This window comes from Canis lupus, chromosome 32 (genome assembly GCF_011100685.1).
Source record: "Canis lupus familiaris isolate Mischka breed German Shepherd chromosome 32, alternate assembly UU_Cfam_GSD_1.0, whole genome shotgun sequence".
Classification (NCBI taxonomy): domain Eukaryota; kingdom Metazoa; phylum Chordata; class Mammalia; order Carnivora; family Canidae; genus Canis; species Canis lupus.
Genome location: NC_049253.1, coordinates 1,163,264 through 1,183,668, shown reverse-complemented (window position 1 = coordinate 1,183,668; position 20,405 = coordinate 1,163,264). Strand labels below are relative to the sequence as shown.

Genomic DNA, 20,405 nt, shown 5'->3' with positions numbered 1-20,405 from the left:
AATATGTTGAGCATCATTTCATATGTCTGTTAGCCATCTGGATGTCTTCTTTTGGAAAAATGTCTGTTCATGTCTTCTGCCCATTTCTTAACTGGATAATTTGTTTTTTTGGTGCTGAGTTTGATAAGTTCTTTATAGATTTTGGATACTAACCCTTTATCTGGTATGTCATTTGCAAATATCTTCTCCCGTTCTGTAGGCTGCCTTTTAGTTTCGTTTATTGTTTCCTTTTTTTAAAGATTTAAAAAAAAAGATTTTTAATTTATTTATTCATGAGAACAGAGAGAGAGAGAGAGAGAGGCACAGACACAGGTAGAGGGAGAAGCAGGCTCCATGCAGGAAGCCTGACGTGGGACTCGATTCCAGGTCTCCAGGATCACCCCGGCCGAAGGCCAGCACTAAACCACTGAACCATCCAGGCTGCCCTGTTGATTGTTTCCTTTGTTAAAAAGCAGAGACTTTTTATTTTGATGAAGTCCCAATAGTTCATTTTTGCTTTTGTTTCCCTTTACTCTAGAGATGTATCAGGTATGAAGTTGCTACAGTTGAAGTCAAAGAGGTTGCTGTCTCTGTTCTCTTGTTTGATTTCCTGTCTCAGATTTAGATCTTTCATCCATTTTGAATTTATTTTTGTGTTTGGAGTAAGAAAGTGGTCCAGTTTTCTCAATACCATTTGTTGAAGAGAATTGTCTTTTTGAATATTCTTTCCTGCTTTGTCAAAGATTAGTTGACCATATAGCTGTGGGTCCATTTCTGGGTTTTCTCTTCTGTTCCATTGACCTTTTATGCCAGTATCACACAGTCTTGATGATTATAGCTTTCTAAAATAGCTTGAAGTCCAGAATTGTGATGCCTCCAGCTTTGCTTTGCTTTGGCCATTGGAGGTCTTTTATGGTTCCATACAAATTTTCGGATTGTTTGCTCTAGCTCTGTGAAAAATGCTCATAATATTTTGATACAGATTGCATTAAATGTATAGATTGCTTAGAGTAGTATATAAATGTTAATAATAGTTGTTTTTTTAATCCATGAGTATAAAATGTTTTTCCATTCTCGTCTAAATGGTTTCTACATTCTTTCAGAGACAACAGGTTTGTGGACTATTCTATCAAGAAAGGAGACTGGCTTTTCTGTCTCCTTTTTTTTTTTTTGCTATGAAGGGAGAATTCCCTTATAAAGGATGCTTTTAGTATCAGTTGGGTCTTTTCCAGCTGTTTCCAATTGATTGCTTGAACTCTACACTCCTTTGAATAATCCCTGTTGTGTGTGTGTGTTTTATAATCCCTGTTGTTAATTTGCTTAAAATAATACACAAATAAAATAAAGCTTATCTTTGTTTACAGTTTTTTTTTTTTTCACAGATGCACCAATAGACTGGTAGTGTAAGACAGTACCAAGAAATCCAAAATGCTTATATTTATTTTTTTAAAAGACTTTATTTGTTTATTCATCAGAGAGAGAGTGAGAGGCAGAGACACAGGCAGAGGGAGAAGCAGGCAGGGAGCCCGACGTGGGACTTGATCCTGGGTCTCCAGGATCACACCCTGGGCTGAAGGCGCGCTAAACCACTGAGCCACCTGGGCTGCCCCAAAATGCTTATATCTAAAGGCTTGCAAAATTTTGAGATGATGTAGTATTTCCACACTGATGTCTAATGTCATAAATACATACAATTCCCTTAATTTAGAAATTTACTTGTTTCTACATCTTTAGAATCTACCTACTTTTACACATTTAAGCTCATGTAACCCATAGGTTACAAAAAAGGTGACTCCTTGAATATTTGACTAATTATTTTAGTTGGCTGATAGGAATTTGAATGGAATATAAGATGCATAATGGGAGAGGGAACAGACTTCTGGTTGCTTAGCTGCCATACAGAATGGGGAAAATGAGCACATACCAACTTGTAGCTAATAATGTGATCTTGAATGTACTTTACCCCTGCTATTTTGATCTTCATTTGGTCCGCAGAAGTAAATTTGTACTTCATATCCAAAGTGAATTATTTACTCTTTCATTGGATCTAAAAAGTCAATCAAGACATATCAATATTTCATATCTCTATGAAAACAATTTTTTTCAAAAGTCTATACTCAAATAGGTAGGTTTTGGGCTGCATAGGTGGCTGAGTTTGTTAAATATCTGACTCTTGATTTCGGCTCAGATCAGGATCTCAGGGTTGTGAGATTGAGCCCCATGTTGGGGCTTGGGATGCTCTCTCTTCTTCTCCCTTTGCCCCTCCCCTGTTTTCTCTCTCTCTCTCAAAAAATAAAAATAAAATAAAATAAAACAAAATAAGTAGGTTGATTAAGTACTATTACAGTAAATTTATCCTGGACAAATATGGAAATTCTTAATTATATGTGAGGATTTACAGTAAATAATAATAAAATAAATTTAAAAGTTTAAATTGACAGTAAATACTGCACACAGCAAAACTACAAAATTTGAATGGAGAAATTCTGATTTGATTTATGACTGCAAAAACAGTGCAAACGTGGGTATGAAAAATCAATTAATCACAGAAAAACTTCATGTAAAATGTTTATAGAAAGTAATTGATACCTGATGAATATTTTAAAACAAAATTCCAATGCAGGTATAATTCTTAATATTTACATGCATAAACAAATACCCAGGCATCCCTAGGAGTAAAACAACGGGACAAAAGGGGGACAGGCAAAGCATTTTATGCACGCGCAAAATATATCTAAAACAAGCTACATTTTTTACAGAACAGTGGTAGTTTCTAACATTTTTTTTCAGTAATATTCACTCAGTCTTCTCAGTATGGTCAAAGCTGTAGCTATTACGATAAATGCTATTAAACCTGAAAAGTGTTGAAACCAAATTATTAATATTATGATAGCTCTATCAAAGTGAATTGATAAAGAGATCTTGCTAAAAAATTACTTGCATATCTGGTACAACTACATTTTATGGTATTATTAACATTGGCAAATATTCACTTGCAAAATGTATTTGAATCCAAATCAGACTTATCTGATAGGTCCTCAACAGAGAAAATCAAGGTCCTTTCATACAAGTAGACCTTGGTAAGTTTCCAAGATTCTTTGGTAAGTTTTAAAATACAGTTGAACTTGAATCCAGTTTTGGAAAAAAAATGTTTGCCACTTCTATCTCCTTCTGCATTTCACTAGAGAGAATGTAAGAGAACCTAATATTCTACAAAACTAACATCATATGGATACAAAGTGCCAACATTCTCAAATGCAGTAAAAATTAACCTTATGTAAGTACTTAGTGGGAGGGAGATGACATGAGTGGGACTGTGCTGACAGAAAAGTATACGTGTGTCTTATATTTAAGCTCTTTAAGAAGAGAAACCATACATGGCATATTTATAATGACAGAGCCATGAAAGTGGACCCTACAGAGATTGATGTACAATTACTTCCTAATGCATATGCTGAAAAAGGAAGTTAGGTTCTGCTTTCAGGTTGGTACTCTCCTCTCAAAGCTAAGCACTAATGAGTTGTTTGTTTAAAAAGGAAGGTATTATGCTGAGTGAAATAAGTCAATCAGAGAAGGACAAACATTATATGGTCTCATTCATTTGAGGAATATAAAAAATAGTGAAAGGGAATAAGGGGGAAAGGAGAAAAAATGAGTGGGAAATATCAGAAAGGGAGACAGAACATGAGAGACTCCTAACTCTGGGAAACTAACAAGGGGTGGTAGAAAGGGAGGTGGGTGGGGGGTGGGGGTGACAGGGTGACAGGCACTGAGGGGGGCACTTGATGGGATGAGCACTGGGTGTTATGCTATATGTTGGCAAATTGAACTCCAATAAAAAATTAAAAAAAAATTTTTTTAAAGGTATTTGTCATTGTACCTACCATCCATAGGCTCACCCCATTTGAGTGTTTAAATGGCTCATACCTCAGTGTATCAGAAGAGAAATAAAATCATGTCAATCCGTTGAATAAAGTATGCCTAATCTTTCTAAACTTGTGCCAGCTCCCTCATAAACAAATGAAAAATTTTCTTTAAAAGTTCTTTCAAAAAGCAGCACACATTTAAAAAAGATCAAATCATTCCAGTTTTACACTGATGTGTAGAAACCATTAACAGAAAAATAAGCAAATTATATATATGAAGCTTTGTGCCTACCAAAAAGATAAGAAGGAAGAAAGGACATTTAAAAGTGTGCAGAAGTCTTTTTTTTTTTTTTTTTACAAATGGTAACATCTAATATAGGCCAGCATTTTGCACAATATTCACCTTGATGAGTGTAGATAAGAGAAAATGGAACATAATATTTTGTTCAGTCCATTTACCATTTCACAATACAGGCTAACCCATTTGTTTTTATATTCTATTAATATTTTAAATTTTGTGGTTACTTTTTATACTTTTTATGTGTTTGTTTTTTCTATAACTTATAAGTATTTATCCAAGAATAAAACTTCTTATGTTTAACATTGTTTGTATCACTTTTACATTAGCAAAAAGCCTGATTTTGATTAGCTAGCTTCTTTACATTCTATGTTGTAGGAGGAAAATTACACCTTTTTAAAAATGCTCTGTAGATTTAGTAAAAACTGTTTCTCAGCAACTCTTGACAAATAGCAGCTGAGAGGTCCCACACGTAAATTGAGTGAAATTAAGGCACCTGTAGTCATTTGGCACAGGTAGGCAATTGTCACATTAGCTTTTACTTTCCTAGGTAATGGAGTTGATTTCATAATGCTTTATAATTCCAAATGGGGTACTGTTTGGTCTTCTGAAATCTAAACTTCCAAGATTTAAGACAGTGATGAAAAGCAAATGGTAACTTGGCTGACTTCTTTCTTTCTTTTTTTTTTTTTTTAACTTGGCTGACTTCTTAGCTTTTTGTGTAGAGTATGTGTTTTGTAATGAGAACACACTAATAAACAACTTTTATCAAGATTGGCTTTAACTGTTGGTGCAGTTGGAGGATGTGAGATGGAGAGATGAGAGCCCAAGCCTCACATTTAGTGAGTGACACTCAGATTCCTTTGGTGTATGTGGGATTAGGAAGTTCTGAAAGGGTGAAGTACTACTGATTTTACTTTCAGAATTTTTGCAAGTGAGTCCACTTGCTTTGGCCTCCAGTTTTATTAGAAGTCATAAAAATGTCAATAATTGCTATTTAATATGATAAAATGAAACTTGAAACAAGGAATCAATAAAACAATGATAAGCACCTAAAGTAGTGGAAGGGTGATTCACTTGGTAAGAAAATATGCAATTTAATATTAATTTTTACTCTGAAAATTAGAGCACTTTATTCTGAATCAGGAAATCCTCGTTATGGTTGTTTCTAGTAAAGTCTGGAACCATGGAGAGTCAGTCTTTTGTGGAGGCTGGATATCATTTTACATGGCCTATCATTACAAATTAGGAGTGGGGTAATTTTTATAAAGAATAGTATTATGCAATCCTAAAAGCCTGCATCCCAAAAGAAAACATTCATTTTGTGCTATGCCCAGCGCCTTTTCCAGACTCCTGGACAGAGTCTGGCCCCATCAGTCTAAAGGAAATAAATAAATACTCATTTGACCAATACTGAAACAGAGTATCACCAAGAGCACATATTGTGTTATAAAAGTTCATCCAAGGGATCCCTGGGTGGCGCAGCGGTTTGGCGCCTGCCTTTGGCCCAGGGCGCGATCCTGGAGATCCGGGATCGAATCCCACGTCGGGCTCCTGGTGCATGGAGCCTGCTTCTCCCTCTGCCTGTGTCTCTGCCTCTCTCTCTCTCTCTCTGTGTGACTATCATAAATAAATAAAAATAAAAAAAAATAAAAAATAAAAGTTCATCCAAGATAACTTCTGCAAAATCTTTCAAAAACCTTTAGATGAGAAGCTGCAACTCATTGCATTGAATTCATGCTAAGATCACAAATGTGTGTGTGTGTCATCATTCTCACGTCCTACAGACACAGCAGATACTGCTGCTCAGTCTTTATCCACACAACTCTTCAGACAGCCAACTCCAATAAACCATGTAAATTAAAATCTGACTCTGATCCAGTCCGATGAATTTTATGTTGAAACTGGATGGCCCTACAATCAACTTAATGTAAACGTACTGTTTAATTATCAAATTATCAAAATACTTTGTATAGTATCACAGTGAAACATAAAATACCATGTATACCCCTGGAGGAACTTTAAATCTAGGAGGAGAGACAAGACACAGACTATCATCCTGCGATGTTAACTGGCATTTTGGCGAGATGGCCAAGGCAAGAGAGTTCAATAGGGAATCTAGTTGAAGGAGAGAGCTGTATGTAAAAGATTTAAGGAGACAAAGAGTAACCTCCAGGGAACTTGGCTTAGGTTAGAGACAAGTAAAGAAGGCCAGATGTAGAGTGGAAGAGGTAGGAGAATTGCTAGGAAGGATTCCAGGGTTAGTGAGCGCTGATCCTGAAAAACAGGTGTTTACCCTCTGCTCTTCTCTACATTATCTACTGGATATAGGTATCTGCTAGCCCATGGTAACTCTCTATAGTTAGAGAGCAGGATTATTGTAGCCATAATTGCTGCAGTGATTCTATAAGACCTAATAATAGAAGAAGCAAGTTTGCATTATTTGAACTATCTGTGTTTCTTGTTTTATGAAGAACAAACAGTGACATCAGATTCATTCTTAAATATTAAGTTTTATAAGGTTGAGGGACACTGAGGCATTTTTGTAATATTGAATTGGATATTAGAAATAAAATGTACCTTTGTAAAATATGCCTTATACTGAATTAAATATTTGATGGATAGCCTTCGTGAATGGGTGGCCTTTCATAATTTAAATAAACTAAATATTCTTATCGTATATTTATAAGAAGAAACTAATAGTTCTTTCTACAATTTGTAGAAATGACTTTTGCCATGGAACTCTTTATGAAGTTATCTTCTAATTTTGTTCTCTACCACATTCTGCTTGTGCTAGCTATATATTTGATAGTCTGGCATAGGCAACCTTATTTCAGCTCTGGGATTAAATTTACTGAAAGTAATTATGTTAATTTATGTTAATTTTGAAGATCTAAAATTATTTAATATTGTATCCAAAATCTTATTAATTCTGTGAATATATCAAAGTCAACTTATGTATTTGTTGAAAGTAACTTTTCATAATCCCTATTTGTTGATTGATATCTTAAACTAATCTCATATTTTTGTAGAAATGCACAATGTCAAATTGTATGCATCCAGATATAATCTTCAGAAGTGCTTACTTGGATCATTCTGCTTGAAAAGGATATTTCTCGCAATATAACCAAGGTTTCCCTTTTATTTCCTTTTAAAATAGTTGAAAATATGAAACACTGGATGACCTGATAAAGTACATTTGAACAGATTTCCTACTGGTATCTCAGAGCTTAAGTACTGTTACCAGGATTGCAGATGGTCAGTCTATAAGACAAAACCTATCAAATTACTGATTTCTTCTATCGACAGATGGCTAAGGGGCCTAACAGAAGCTCAGTTTTCAAGTTATAGGGGTGTGTGTGTGTGTGTGTGTGTGTGTGTGTGTGTGTGGCCATATTTGTTAGTACAATGTTGACAACTAACTCTTGAGTTTTGAGTAAAGAATACTTTACCTAACTAAAGCAAAACAAAACAAAAAAATTTAAGACTGTTGTTTTATGTAAACTGTGATCTAAATTTTCCTGTGAAAACCAAAGATAGGGAGGAGGGGCAAGATGGCGGAAGAGTAGGGTCCCCAAATCACCTGTCCCCACCAAATTACCTAGATAACCTTCAAATCATCCTGAAAATCTACGAATTCGGCCTGAGATTTAATGAGAGAACAGCTGGAATGCTACAGTGAGAAGAGTTCGCGCTTCTATCCAGGTAGGAAGACGGGGAGAAGGAAATAAAGAAACAAAAGGCCTCCAAGGGGGAGGGGCCCGCGAGGAGCCGGGCTGAGGCCGGGGCGAGTGTCCCCAAGACAGGAGAGCCCCGTCCCGGAGACGCAGGAGCTGCACCGACCTTCCCGGGCGGAAAGGGGCTCACGGGGAGGTGGAGCAGGGCCCAGGAGGGCGGGGATGCCCTCGGGCTCCCGGGGACACTAACAGACACCTGCGCCCCGGGAGAGTGCGCCGAGCTCCCTAAGGGCTGCAGCGCGCACGGGGGACCCGGAGCAGCTCGGGGGGGCTCGGAGGCGGCTCCGCGGAGGGGGCTGCGGGGGGGGAGCAGCTCGGGGGGCTCGGGGGCGGCTCCGCGGAGGGGGCTGCGGGGCGGTAGCAGCTCGGGGGGCTCGGGGGCGGCTCCGCGGAGGGGGTGCGGGGCGGGAGCAGCTCGGGGGGCTCGGGGGCGGCACCGTGAGGGGGCTGCAGGGTGGGAGCACGAATCCAACAGCGCAGGCCCAAATGCACAGGGCGCCCGGACACAGCCCAGGATCCGGCCTCCCCCGGGACAGGCAGAGGCCGGGAGGGCCCAGGACAGCGAGGACGCTCCTGCCCCAGCTGAGCAGATCAGCGGCCCCGCCCCGGAGCCTCCAGGCCCTGCAGACCGAGAGCTCTGGAGCTACTGCGGGGGCTGACTCCAGGGCTCCAGAGCTGGCCCCGCCACTGGGGTTGTTCCTCCTGGGGCCTCACGGGGTAAACAGCCCCCACTGAACCCTGCACCAGGCAGGGGCAGAGCAGCTCCCCCAAGTGCTCACACCTGAAAATCAGCACAACAGGCCCCTCCCCCAGAAGACCAGCTAGACGGACAAGTTCCAGGGGAAGTCAAGGGACTTAGAGGATACAGAATCAGAAGATACTAGCCTGTTTGTTTTTTTTTTTTTTTTCTGTTTGCTTCCCCCACCCTTTTTTCCCTTTCTTTCTTTTTCTTTCTCTTTTTCTTTTTTTCTTTTTTCTTCCTTTTTCCTTTTTCTTTCTTTTTCTCTTTTTTTCTCTCCTCTCTTTTTCTCCTTTTCCCAATACAACTTGTTTTTGGCCACTCTGCACTGAGCAAAATGACTAGAAGGAAAACCTCACCTCAAAAGAAAGAATCAGAAACAGTCCTCTCTCCCACAGAGTTACAAAATCTGGATTACAATTCAATGTCAGAAAGCCAATTCAGAAGCACTATTATACAGCTACTGGTGGCTCTAGAAAAAAGCATAAAGGACTCAAGAGACTTCATGACTGCAGAATTTAGATCTAATCAGGCAGAAATTAAAAATCAATTGAATGAGATGCAATCCAAACTAGAGGTCCTAATGACCAGAATTAACGAGGTGGAAGAACGAGTGAGTGACCTAGAAGACAAGTTGATGGCAAACAGGGAAACTGAGGAAAAAAGAGACAAACAAAAGACCATGAAGATAGATTAAAGGAGATAAATGACAGCCTAAGGAAGAAAAACCTACGTTTAATTGGGGTTCCCGAGGGCGCCGAAAGGGCCAGAGGGCCAGAATATGTATTTGAACAAATCCTAGCTGAAAACTTTCCTAATCTGGGAAAGGAAACAGGCATTCAGATCCAGGAAATAGAGAGCTTCCCCCCCCAAAAAAAATCAATAAAAACCGTTCAACACCTTGACATTTAATAGTTAAGCTTGCAAATTCCAAAGATAAAGAGAAGATCCTTAAAGCAGCAAGAGACAAGAAATCCCTGAATTTTATGGGGAGGAGTATTAGGGTGAAAGCAGACCTCTCCACAGAGACCTGGCAGGCCAGAAAGGGCACACAGGATATATTCAGGGTCCTAAATGAGAAAAACATGTAACCAAGAATACTTTATCCAGCAAGGCTCTCATTCAGAATGGAAGGAGAGATAAAGAGCTTCCAAGACAGGCAGGAACTGAAAGAATATGTGACCTCCAAACCAGCTCTGCAAGAAATTTTAAGGGAGACTCTTAAAATTCCCCTTAAGAAGAAGTCCAGTGGAACAATCCACAAAAACAAGGACTGAATAGATATCATGATGACACTAAACTCATATCTTTCTTTTTTTTCTTAAAGATATATTTATTTATTCATTCATGATAGACATAGAGAGAGAGAGGCAGAGACACAGGCAGAGGGAGAAGCAGGCTCCATGCCGGGAGCCTGATGTGGGACTCGATCCTGGGACTCCAGGATTGCACCCTGGGCCAAAGGCAGGCGCAAAACCGCTGAGCCACCCAGGGATCCCCCATATCTTTCAATAATAACTCTGAATGTGAACGGGCTTAATGACCCCATCAAAAGGCGCAGGGTTTCAGACTGGATAAAAAAGCAGGACCCATCAACTTGCTGTCTACAAGGGGCTCATTTTAGACATAAGGACACCTACAGCCTGAAAATAAAAGGTTGGAAAACCATTTACCATTCAAATGGTCCTCAAAAGAAAGCAGGGGTAGCCATCCTTATATCAGATAAACTAAAATTTACCCCAAAGACTGTAGTGAGAGATGAAGAGGGACACTATATCATACTTAAAGGATCTATCCAACAAGAGGACTTAACAATCCTCAATATATATGCCCCGAATGTGGGAGCTGCAAATATTTAAATCAATTAATAACCAAAGTTAAGACATACTCAGATAATAATACACTTATACTTGGTGACTTCAATCTAGCGCTTTTTACACTCAATAGGTCTTCTAAACACAAAACTTCAAAGAAACGAGAGCTTTAAATGATACACTGGACCAGATGGATTTCACACTTATCTACAGAACTTTACATCCAAACTCAACTGAATACACATTCTTCTCAAGTGCACACGGAACTTTCTCCACAATAGACCAAATACTGGGTCACAAATTGGGTCTGAACGAATACCAAAAGATTGGGATCGTCCCCTGCATATTCTCAGACCATAATGCCTTGAAATTAGAACTAAATCACAACAAGAAGTTTGGAAGGACCTCAAACACGTGGAGGTTAAGGACCATCCTGCTAAAAGATGAAAGGGTCAACCAGGAAATTAAGGAAGAATTAAAAAGATTCATGGAAACTAATGAGAATGAAGATACAACCGTTCAAAATCTTTGGGATGCAGCAAAAGCAGTCCTAAGGGGGAAATACATCGCAATACAAGCATCCATTCAAAAACTGGAAAGAACTCAAATACAAAAGCTAACCTTACACATAAAGGAGGTAGAGAAAAAACAGCAGATAGATCCTACACTCAGGAGAAGAAGAGAGTTAATAAAGATTCGAGCAGAACTCAACGAAATCGAGACCAGAAGAACTTGGAACAGATCAACAGAACCAGGAGTTGGTTCTTTGAAAGAATTAATAAGATAGATAAACCATTAGCCAGCCTTATTAAAAAGAAGAGAGAGAAGACTCAAATTAATAAAATCATGAATGAGAAAGGAGAGATCACTACCAACACCAAGGAAATACAAACGATTTTAAAAACATATTATGAACAGCTATACGCCAATAAATTAGGCAATCTAGAAGAAATGGACGCATTCCTGGAAAGCCACAAACTACCAAAACTGGAACAGGAAGAAATAGAAAACCTGAACAGGCCAATAACCAGGGAGGAAATTGAAGCAGTCATCAAAAACCTCCCAAGACACAAGAGTCCAGGGCCAGATGGCTTCCCAGGGGAATTCTATCAAACGTTTAAAGAAGAAACCATACCTATTCTACTAAAGCTGTTTGGAAAGATAGAAAGAAATGGAGTACTTCCAAATTCGTTCTATGAGGCCAGCATCACCTTAATTCCAAAACCAAAGACCCCACCAAAAAGGAGAATTACAGACCAATATGCCTGATGAACATGGATGCAAAAATTCTCAACAAGATACTAGCCAATAGGATCCAACAGCACATTAAGAAAATTATTCACCATGACCAAGTAGGATTTATTCCCGGGACACAAGGCTGGTTCAACAGTTGTAAAACAATCAATGTGATTCATCATATCAGCAAGGGAAAAACCAAGAACCATATGATCCTCTCATTAGATGCAGAGAAAGCATTTGACAAAATAAAGCATCCATTCCTGATCAAAACTCTTCAGAGCGTAGGGATAGAGGGAACATTCCTCAGCATCTTAAAAGCCATGTACAAAAAGCCCACAGCAAAAATCATTCTCAATGGGGAAGCACCGGGAGCCTTTCCGCTAAGATCAGGAACAAGACAGGGATGTCCACTCTCACCACTGCTATTCAACATAGTACTGGAAGTCCTAGCCTCAGCAGTCAGACAACAAAAAGACGTTAAAGGCATTCAAATTGGCGAAGAAGTTAAACTCTCCCTCTTCGCCGATGACATGATACTCTACATAGAAAACCCAAAAGCCAAAAAAAAAAAAAAAGAAAGAAAAAAAAAAGAAAACCCAAAAGCCTCCACCCCAAGATTGCTAGAACTCACACAGCAATTGGGCAGTGTGACAGGATACAAAATCAGTGCCCAGAAATCAATGGCATTTCTATACACTAACAATGAGACTGAAGAAAGAGAAATTAAGGAGTCAATCCCATTTACAATTGCACCCAAAAGCATAAGATACCTAGGAATCAACCTAACCAAAGAGATGAAGGATCTATACCCTAAAAACTATAGAACACTTCTGAAAGAAATTGAGGAAGACACAAAGAGAGGGAAAAATATTCCATGCTCATGGATTGGCAGAATTAATATTGTGAAAATGTCAATGTTACCCAGGGCAATTTACACGTTTAATGCAATCCCTATCAAAATGCCATGGACTTTCTTCAGAGAGTTAGAACAAATTATTTTAAGATTTGTGTGGAATCAGAAAAGACCCCGAATAGCCAGGGGAATTTTAAAAAAGAAAACCATATCTGGGGGCATCACAATGCCAGATTTCAGGTTGTACTACAAAGCTGTGGTCATCAAGACAGTGTGGTCCTGGCACAAAAACAGACACATAGATCAATGGAACAGAATAGAGAATCCAGAAGTGGACCCTGAACTTTATGGACAACTAATATTCGATAAAGGAGGAAAGACTATCCATTGGAAGAAAGACAAACTCTTCAATAAATGGTGCTTGGATAGTTGGACATCCACATGCAGAAGAATGAAACTAGACCACTCTCTTTCACCAAACACAAAGATAAACTCAAAATGGATGAAAGATCTAAATGTGAGACAAGATTCCATCCAAATCCTAGAGGAGAACACAGGCAACACCCTTTTTGAACTTGGCCACAGTAACTTCTTGCAAGATACATCCACGAAGGCAAAAGAAACAAAAGCAAAAATGAACTATTGGGGCTTCATCAAGATAAGAAGCTTTTGCATAGCAAAGGATACAGTCAACAAAACTAAAAGACAACCTACAGAATGGGAGAAGATATTTGCAAATGACGTATCAGATAAAGGGCTAGTGTATAAGATCTATAAAGAACTTATTAAACTCAACACCAAAGAAACAGACAATCCAATCATGAAATGGGCAAAAGACATGAATGAAATCTCACAGAGGAAGACATAGACATGGCCAACATGCACATGAGAAAGTGCTCTGCATCACTTGCCATCAGGAAAATACAAATCAAAACCACAATGAGATACCCCCTCACACCAGTGAGAATGGGGAACATTAACAAGGCAGGAAACCACAAATGTTGGAGAGGATGTGGAGAAAAGGGAACCCTCTTCCACTGTTGGTGGGAATGTGAACTGGTGCAGCCACTCTGGAAAACTGTGTGGAGGTTCCTCAAAGAGTTAAAAATAGACCTGCCCTACGACCCAGCTATTGCACTGTTGGGGATTTACCCCAAAGATACAGATGCAATGATGTGCCGGGACACCTGCACCCCGATGTTTCTAGCAGCAATGTCCACAATAGCCAAACTGTGGAAGGAGCCTCGGTGTCCATCGAAAGGTGAGTGGATAAAGAAGATGTGGCTTATGTATACAATGGAATATTCCTCAGCCATTAGAAATGACAAATACCCACTATTTGCTTCAACGTGGATGGAACTGTAGGGTATTATGCTGAGCGAAGTAATCAATTGGAGAAGGACAAACATTATATGGTCTCATTCATTTGGGGAATATAAATAATAGTGAAAGGGAATATAAAGGAAGGGAGAAGATATGTGTGGGAAATATCAGAAAGGAGGACAGAACATAAAGACTCGTAACTCTTGGAAACGAACTAGGGGTGGTGAAGCGGAGGAGGGTGCGGGGTTGGGGTGAATGGTTGATGGGCACTGAGGGGGGCACTTGACGGGATGAGCACTGGGTGTTATTCTGAAGTTGGCAAGTTGAACACCAATAAAAAATAAATTTATTATAAAAAACGAAAAAAAATCATGATTGATAATAAAAAAATAAAAACAAACAAACAAAAAACAAAGATAAAAATAATGAGTACATGAAGTAGTTGAAGGATAATTCATGTCTTTCCATTTAGAAGATTCTACATTACTCCTTTTTATAATCTCTTTCTAACTTTAAAAAAATACAATTTTTTATTCAATTTGAGCTCATCTTTTCTGAGAATTAAATGGAAGACTTTCAAGGAATTGTTAGTTGCAGAACAGCATTTCAATTAGTTGTGCTCCTTTGCTGTATCTATGTAGGACACAATCATTAGCTCCTGGAGCTAGTGAATCTTCTGGAAAGACACCAGGTCAAAAATAATTGTTTAACTTTTAAAATTAGTATGTCATCTGACATAATTCAATCATTTATCAAGATGAGATATTGTTTCCTTTGTTTTTTCTGACCTAAGATGTGGTGAGTAAACAACAAATTTCAGACCTAATTTCCGATGGAACCTGTCTCAGGGAACAAAATACTTTGGGAAGAAAACGATGAAGTCTAGATGTGGGTAAACCAACTCTCTCTTCTGGAGATGGAAGACAGTCACATTTGGCAGGGAAGGCTCAGTCGACTGATAGATCAGGCAATTGACAAAGCAGGAAAAGTGCATCTGGTGCATTATTAAGTATCAAGATGATGAACATACGTCATAATTAAGCTTGTACTTAACAGCTCATTGACTTGAGTAATAATAACAATGACTTTATAAAAGCACCCTCCCTAACTTTTTTCTCATTGTCCTTGCAAAGAAATTTTACAATGTCTGTGTTGTCATTATCAGGAAAATATGTCAGCCTTCTCCTTAATTAAAGCCTTCCCTGTAGTCTTCACATTAAAATTTTTATGTTTTCCATTTTTAAAAATTATTTCAATTGCTCTTTGAGACAAATCACTCTATAAATCCCCACATACAAATAAATGTCTTACAACATGTAAGACAGTTACTTCATTTATATATGTCTGTACATAAGAGGCAAAAAAATTAGAGAAATTTCAGATGAATGCTATATTTTGATGGATGGAAACACTAAAATGAATTATGTAATAGAAATAACAAACACAGTATTCTGTAAAATCTGTATTACATCATCATATATCTTTGCATGAAGATTGAGTGATTGTATGTCTCACCTGTCAGATGAAACAAGAGAGAGGAATGTACTAACTGATAATTAGAAATAATATTTTACAAGACTAGTATGTCCTAATTTATTAAAAGAGAAGGTAAGATTTGAGTTAAGGTTAAATAATAAGGAATTAGAATTCCATATTCAGTGGAAATAAAATGTGTAAGTCTGATTAAATAAGAAATCAATATACATTAGAAAAAAAAATAGCTAACAGAGGGTGATTTTAAGGTGGGAATTAGTCCCTGACCAAATGGACAATAAAAAATTGGGTTAATAACAATGTTATTATGCTTGATGGTGTTGTTGAGTTCCCTAAATCTATTTTCATTTATTATTATTTTTTCTCCCACTTATTCAGCTTGATTGCTTTCTGTTACTCTGCCTTCCAGGTCACTGACCTCATTCTTCTGCTTCCTTGAGTTCTGCTTCCTCTCTTCTATCCAGTGTGTTTTTAATTTCAGTTATTGAGTTCTTCATCTCTGACTGGTTCATTTTATGTTCTCTATCTCTTTGTTGAGTGTCCCATTGAGGTTTTCCACTCTTTTCTCAAATTTAGTGAGTATCTCTATGACTATCACTTTAAATTCTCTATCAGGCGTATTACCTGCATTTCATTTAGCTCTCGTTTTGATACTGTACTGCTCTTTTATTTGGGACATATTCCTCTATCTCCTTATTTTGTCTAATTCTCTGTGTCTGATTCTGTGTGTTTGGAATGTCAGCTACATATCCTGCTCTTAACGATAGTGACCTTTTGAAAAAGAGGTCCTGTTGTGCCTTGCAATGCAATGTCCCCTGTTCCCCAGAACTTGATGCTTCCCAAGTGTCTCCTATGTGGGTTGTCTGTGCCCTACTATTGTGGCTCACTCGTGTTTGTCTTTAGTCCAGTAGTCTGCAATGGTTCTCTTTGCCTGTTGTGGCTAGGGCTTGGTCTCTGTGTTGTTAATAGGTCAGTCTGGGGCCCACCTTGGGCTTGAGTTTACTCAGACCAGCAGTTTTCCAGAGCTTCAGTCTCACTGAACTGCAGGGCAGGCTCCCTATGTTGTGCCCTGCGAAATTTGTTGGTGGTTGGAGCCTATAGAACAGATGTCTGGTCCCAGCCCACTGCTGGGGCTGCAGTCAAACTGTATGTGTGGTTTCTTTCCCTCTCCGCAGGGCAGGAGTCATTGTGAAGTGGTGCTGGTCCCTGTTAGGGCTGCTTGCACACTGCCAGTCTTGTGACACAGCTTTGGATTGACTCCTGCTGAGGGTGTGTTGAAGTGGACAGGTCCTCAGGAGAATACTGGGGTAAGGAATGAAGTGTTAGAAAGCTAAATGGACAGTATTCATGCTGAATCCTGCAGTTGTCCAGATATACAGGCTGAGGGGTAGGGGAGTGCAGTTGCATCCATCAGCTCTTTTGTTCTTGGAGAAGTCTCCTGAAGATCCCTACACCCCCAGCACAAGTTGTGATATGAGGAAATCAATCTAGGTGTGTTTCAAACTGCTGCTCCATGGGATGCCTGGGTGGTTCAGTGGTCGAGCATGTGCGTTTGACTCAGGGAGTGATCCCAGAGTCCCGGACTGGGCCCCACATGGGGTTCCCCACAGGGAGATTGCTTCTCCATCTGCATATGTCTCTGCCTCTCTATGTGTGTCTCTGATGAATAAATAAGTAAAATCTTAAAAAAAAAAAAGCTGCTGCTTCTGTGCTATATTTTGAGTCCATTTCTTGAGGCATTATTAGAGTTCCTAGTACAGTCCTTTTCATGAGGCTGTGAAACTCCCCTACCTTATAAAAAAACAGTGTTTGGCCTCTGCCTCATGTCAGAGCTTTTGGGCAAGCAGGAAAGGAAATCAATATTACCTGTTGAGGATAAGGATGAACTACAATGGTTAATTAAATCAGTAACCAACAACATCAGAATGGAGGAAAGTAAAACCCTATTTTTGGATATGATATACAAATGTTATATAAGGATTATATCTGTTTTCCTTTAGGGTAGTAACATGTTGTGCGTGAAATATGAGTACTTTTCTAAAAGTATATAATCTCAGGGATCCCTGGGTGGCTCAGTGGTTTGGCACCTGCCTTTGGCCCAGGGTGCGATCCTGGAGTCCCGGGATCGAGTCCCATGTCAGGCTCCTGGCATGGAGCCTGCTTCTCCCTCCTCCTGTGTCTCTTCTGCCCCTCTCTCTCTCTATCATAAATAAATAAATAAATATTTTTTTAAAAAAGTATATAATCTCATAAATATTTTTAGATTAATAACACTTTTACCAGAATGTAACAACCAATAAAGTTGAAACTTGTCTAATTTCATAATTCTTCTCTCATAGCTTTTGTGATAGTACTGAGCTAATAATGAAATAGAATACACACACGAAAAAGATTATTTCTAGTAGTATTTCCTACTGTTACCGTTTGTAAGGTAAGAAAAAAAAAGAAAACAAAATAGTTTAAAGAGATATCTTGGATTTGTTCATTCATTTACCCTTGATTTTTCTAAATTTTGTGGCTGGCTTTGAGAAGAAAATTCAAAAGCATTAGCAAAAGAGATTGGTCGCTTGACTTTTAACATAAATACCTGCGAACAATGAATGGTTGTAGCTTGGTTTCTTGCTAATTGAAATGACAACACAGTATTTATAAATAAACATAAGAAGTTAGGGTAACTATAAGCAATCTTAGCTGTCTCAGAAGTAAGAACTTCTGAGTTTTATTTTTTTAAGTAATCAAGACAAAACAAGTAGCATAAGCACAGAAAGTTAATGTGGTGAGAAAGAATCTCACCTATCTGGGCAGATTATGCAGAAAGTATAAATTATATAATATATTAATATATAGTGAATAGACGCATAATATATATCAATTATATATCATATAGTAACATGATTATATATTAAATTGCATATAAATGAAAAATTATAGTCGAATATATAATCAAATATCTTTCATATATAATTCTAATATTTATTTGTATATATATTAGATAGATATCTTTAGATCTTAAACTTATATATTATAGACTTATATAATATATAATTAATGTACATATATTAAATGCATGTTATATAAGTAACAGGATATAGATATAAGATATTCTTATGCTATTAGTATATATTATCTCATATATTAGCTTATATATGTATTATATATTACATATATAGTACATATATTAAATATATATTATTAGAACTTAAACATCTTCAGAAAATAATTCTATCTTAAGATCTATTTTGCCTGACATTAATAGAGCCAATATTGATATATTAATTATATTACATATTAATATACATATTAAGAAGTAAAGATTAATAAGAATATATAGGATATATGATTGATATACAATATAAATATATTACGATGTATCTAATACATAAATATATGTATACACACATACATATGTATATATGCACATAAATACACAAATACAGAGATTGAATCTGTGTGAATCTAAGTTTTCAATATAAGAAACTAGAAAAAAGGAAGAATATACACAAAGTGGAATGGAGAAAAAAAACAAAAAACCCCAAAAAACAAAAACAAAAACATAAAAAACAAAGTGGAATGGAGGAAATAAATGATCAAATTAAGAAAAGATTAATATAGTCTAACTTCACTTATAAACACTAGAAACAAAAATACTGAATAAGATGTCAAGCCAAGCCCAGCAATATGTGTGTGTGTGTATATAAATATATAAATATAATGTGAAAACCCTAAGTGTTCGTAAGATATGGAACAACTGGAACTCTCATACACTGTTGCTTGGAATAGAAATTGATAAAACTACTTTGAACCACTTTTAAAACTTTAATAGAATCATAAATGGAAAAAATACATCTAAACCACAAAAAGCCCTAATACTGTATTTAAGAACCTTTTAATAATTCTCAGAACCATTACTCTAGGATCACCTGAAATTTTCTTCACATTTTTCTGAGCTGAAATTTCTTTGCAACAACAAACATGTACTAAACGTCGGTTATCAATGAGAAATTGTCTAGTGTGCTAGAAAGACGCAATTATGAAGAAGACCTGTTTTTTGCCATAAAGGGACTTATAGATAACTTTGGATGACAGACCTGAAATTACTAATAGAGCAGATCATAAAAATACTAGATGGTTTTACAAAGTGATATGATGAAAGATAAATGGAAAGTAAAAAATTGCTTCTACTCAAAGAGGTAGAGATAGAAAGTACATAGGGAATACTTGCCAGAGATGGTGATATTTAAATCAGGTTCTGCAAGATAAATCAAAGTTTTCCTTGCAAACTTACTTGAGGGGAGAGATAGCATCAAAAAAAGATGCAGTGACAGGAAAGTGTGTGGTATGTTGGAAGGATAATTGTAATAGTCAAAGAAGAACTTCAGGAAGTATAGGGGGAGTAAATTTCTCAAGATATACATTACAAAAAGAAGTAAAACAGCTATTATGACTTCCCAGTACAAATTCCTGAAAATCTGCCTCAAATAAATGATACACATTTGCAAAAGTATATCATGTCACTGCCTAAAATCCTATATATATAATATTAGTAATATCACAAGATTATTGAATATTGAATATTATAAGAAACTCCTGTTCTTTTAATTCAAAAGATTTAGGTCATTTTAATGAGAACATAATTTTGGTGAAGGTAAAATGAAATCTGAAATACTATGTATGTGCATGTTTTATATGCCCCATTACATTGAGAAATTCACTGAATAAGAGTGTTTTTCTTTACTGATATTTTTTTAGAGGTAGTTGACCCTACCTGTTGGCTCTTGAAACAAGTAGATGAGTTTTTTATAGTGAAAAAAATGTACTAAGACATACAGAAGCCTAATATATTGATGACCAGTTTAATATCCTTAAAGGTTTTAAAATTTCAGTTTTAAAGTTGGATTCTTTTGTATATATGTAACAGACACCCACTTATGCTTGCTTAAGCCCCAAGAGGGAATTTACAATAAGGGGACTCTGGTATGTTGAGAATCTAAGGATATTTGAACAATCCAGCCTCAGGTTTTTACCACTAAAAACCAAGTTAAAGAGAAGATCTTGTTCTGTGG

The 20,405-nt window shown here is 37.4% G+C and overlaps 1 protein-coding gene across 8 annotated transcripts in view; it reads right to left on the bottom strand.

The window, feature by feature from the left end:
• LOC100685341 (rho GTPase-activating protein 20-like) overlaps window positions 1-20,405 on the bottom strand; it is an 87,098-nt gene that overhangs the window by 9,404 nt on the left and 57,289 nt on the right. Inside the window, exon 13 of one of the 8 annotated variants that reach the window (XM_038581754.1) lies at window positions 1,943-2,026. The exons of 6 other annotated variants lie outside the window; for them this stretch is intronic. In XM_038581754.1, the coding sequence (XP_038437682.1) occupies window positions 1,990-2,026 (37 nt within the window). In that variant the 3' untranslated portion in view covers window positions 1,943-1,989. Of the gene's footprint in view, window positions 1-1,463; window positions 2,027-20,405 lie in introns of those variants that run through there. One more of the 8 variants, XM_038581753.1, reaches the window with a different exon arrangement.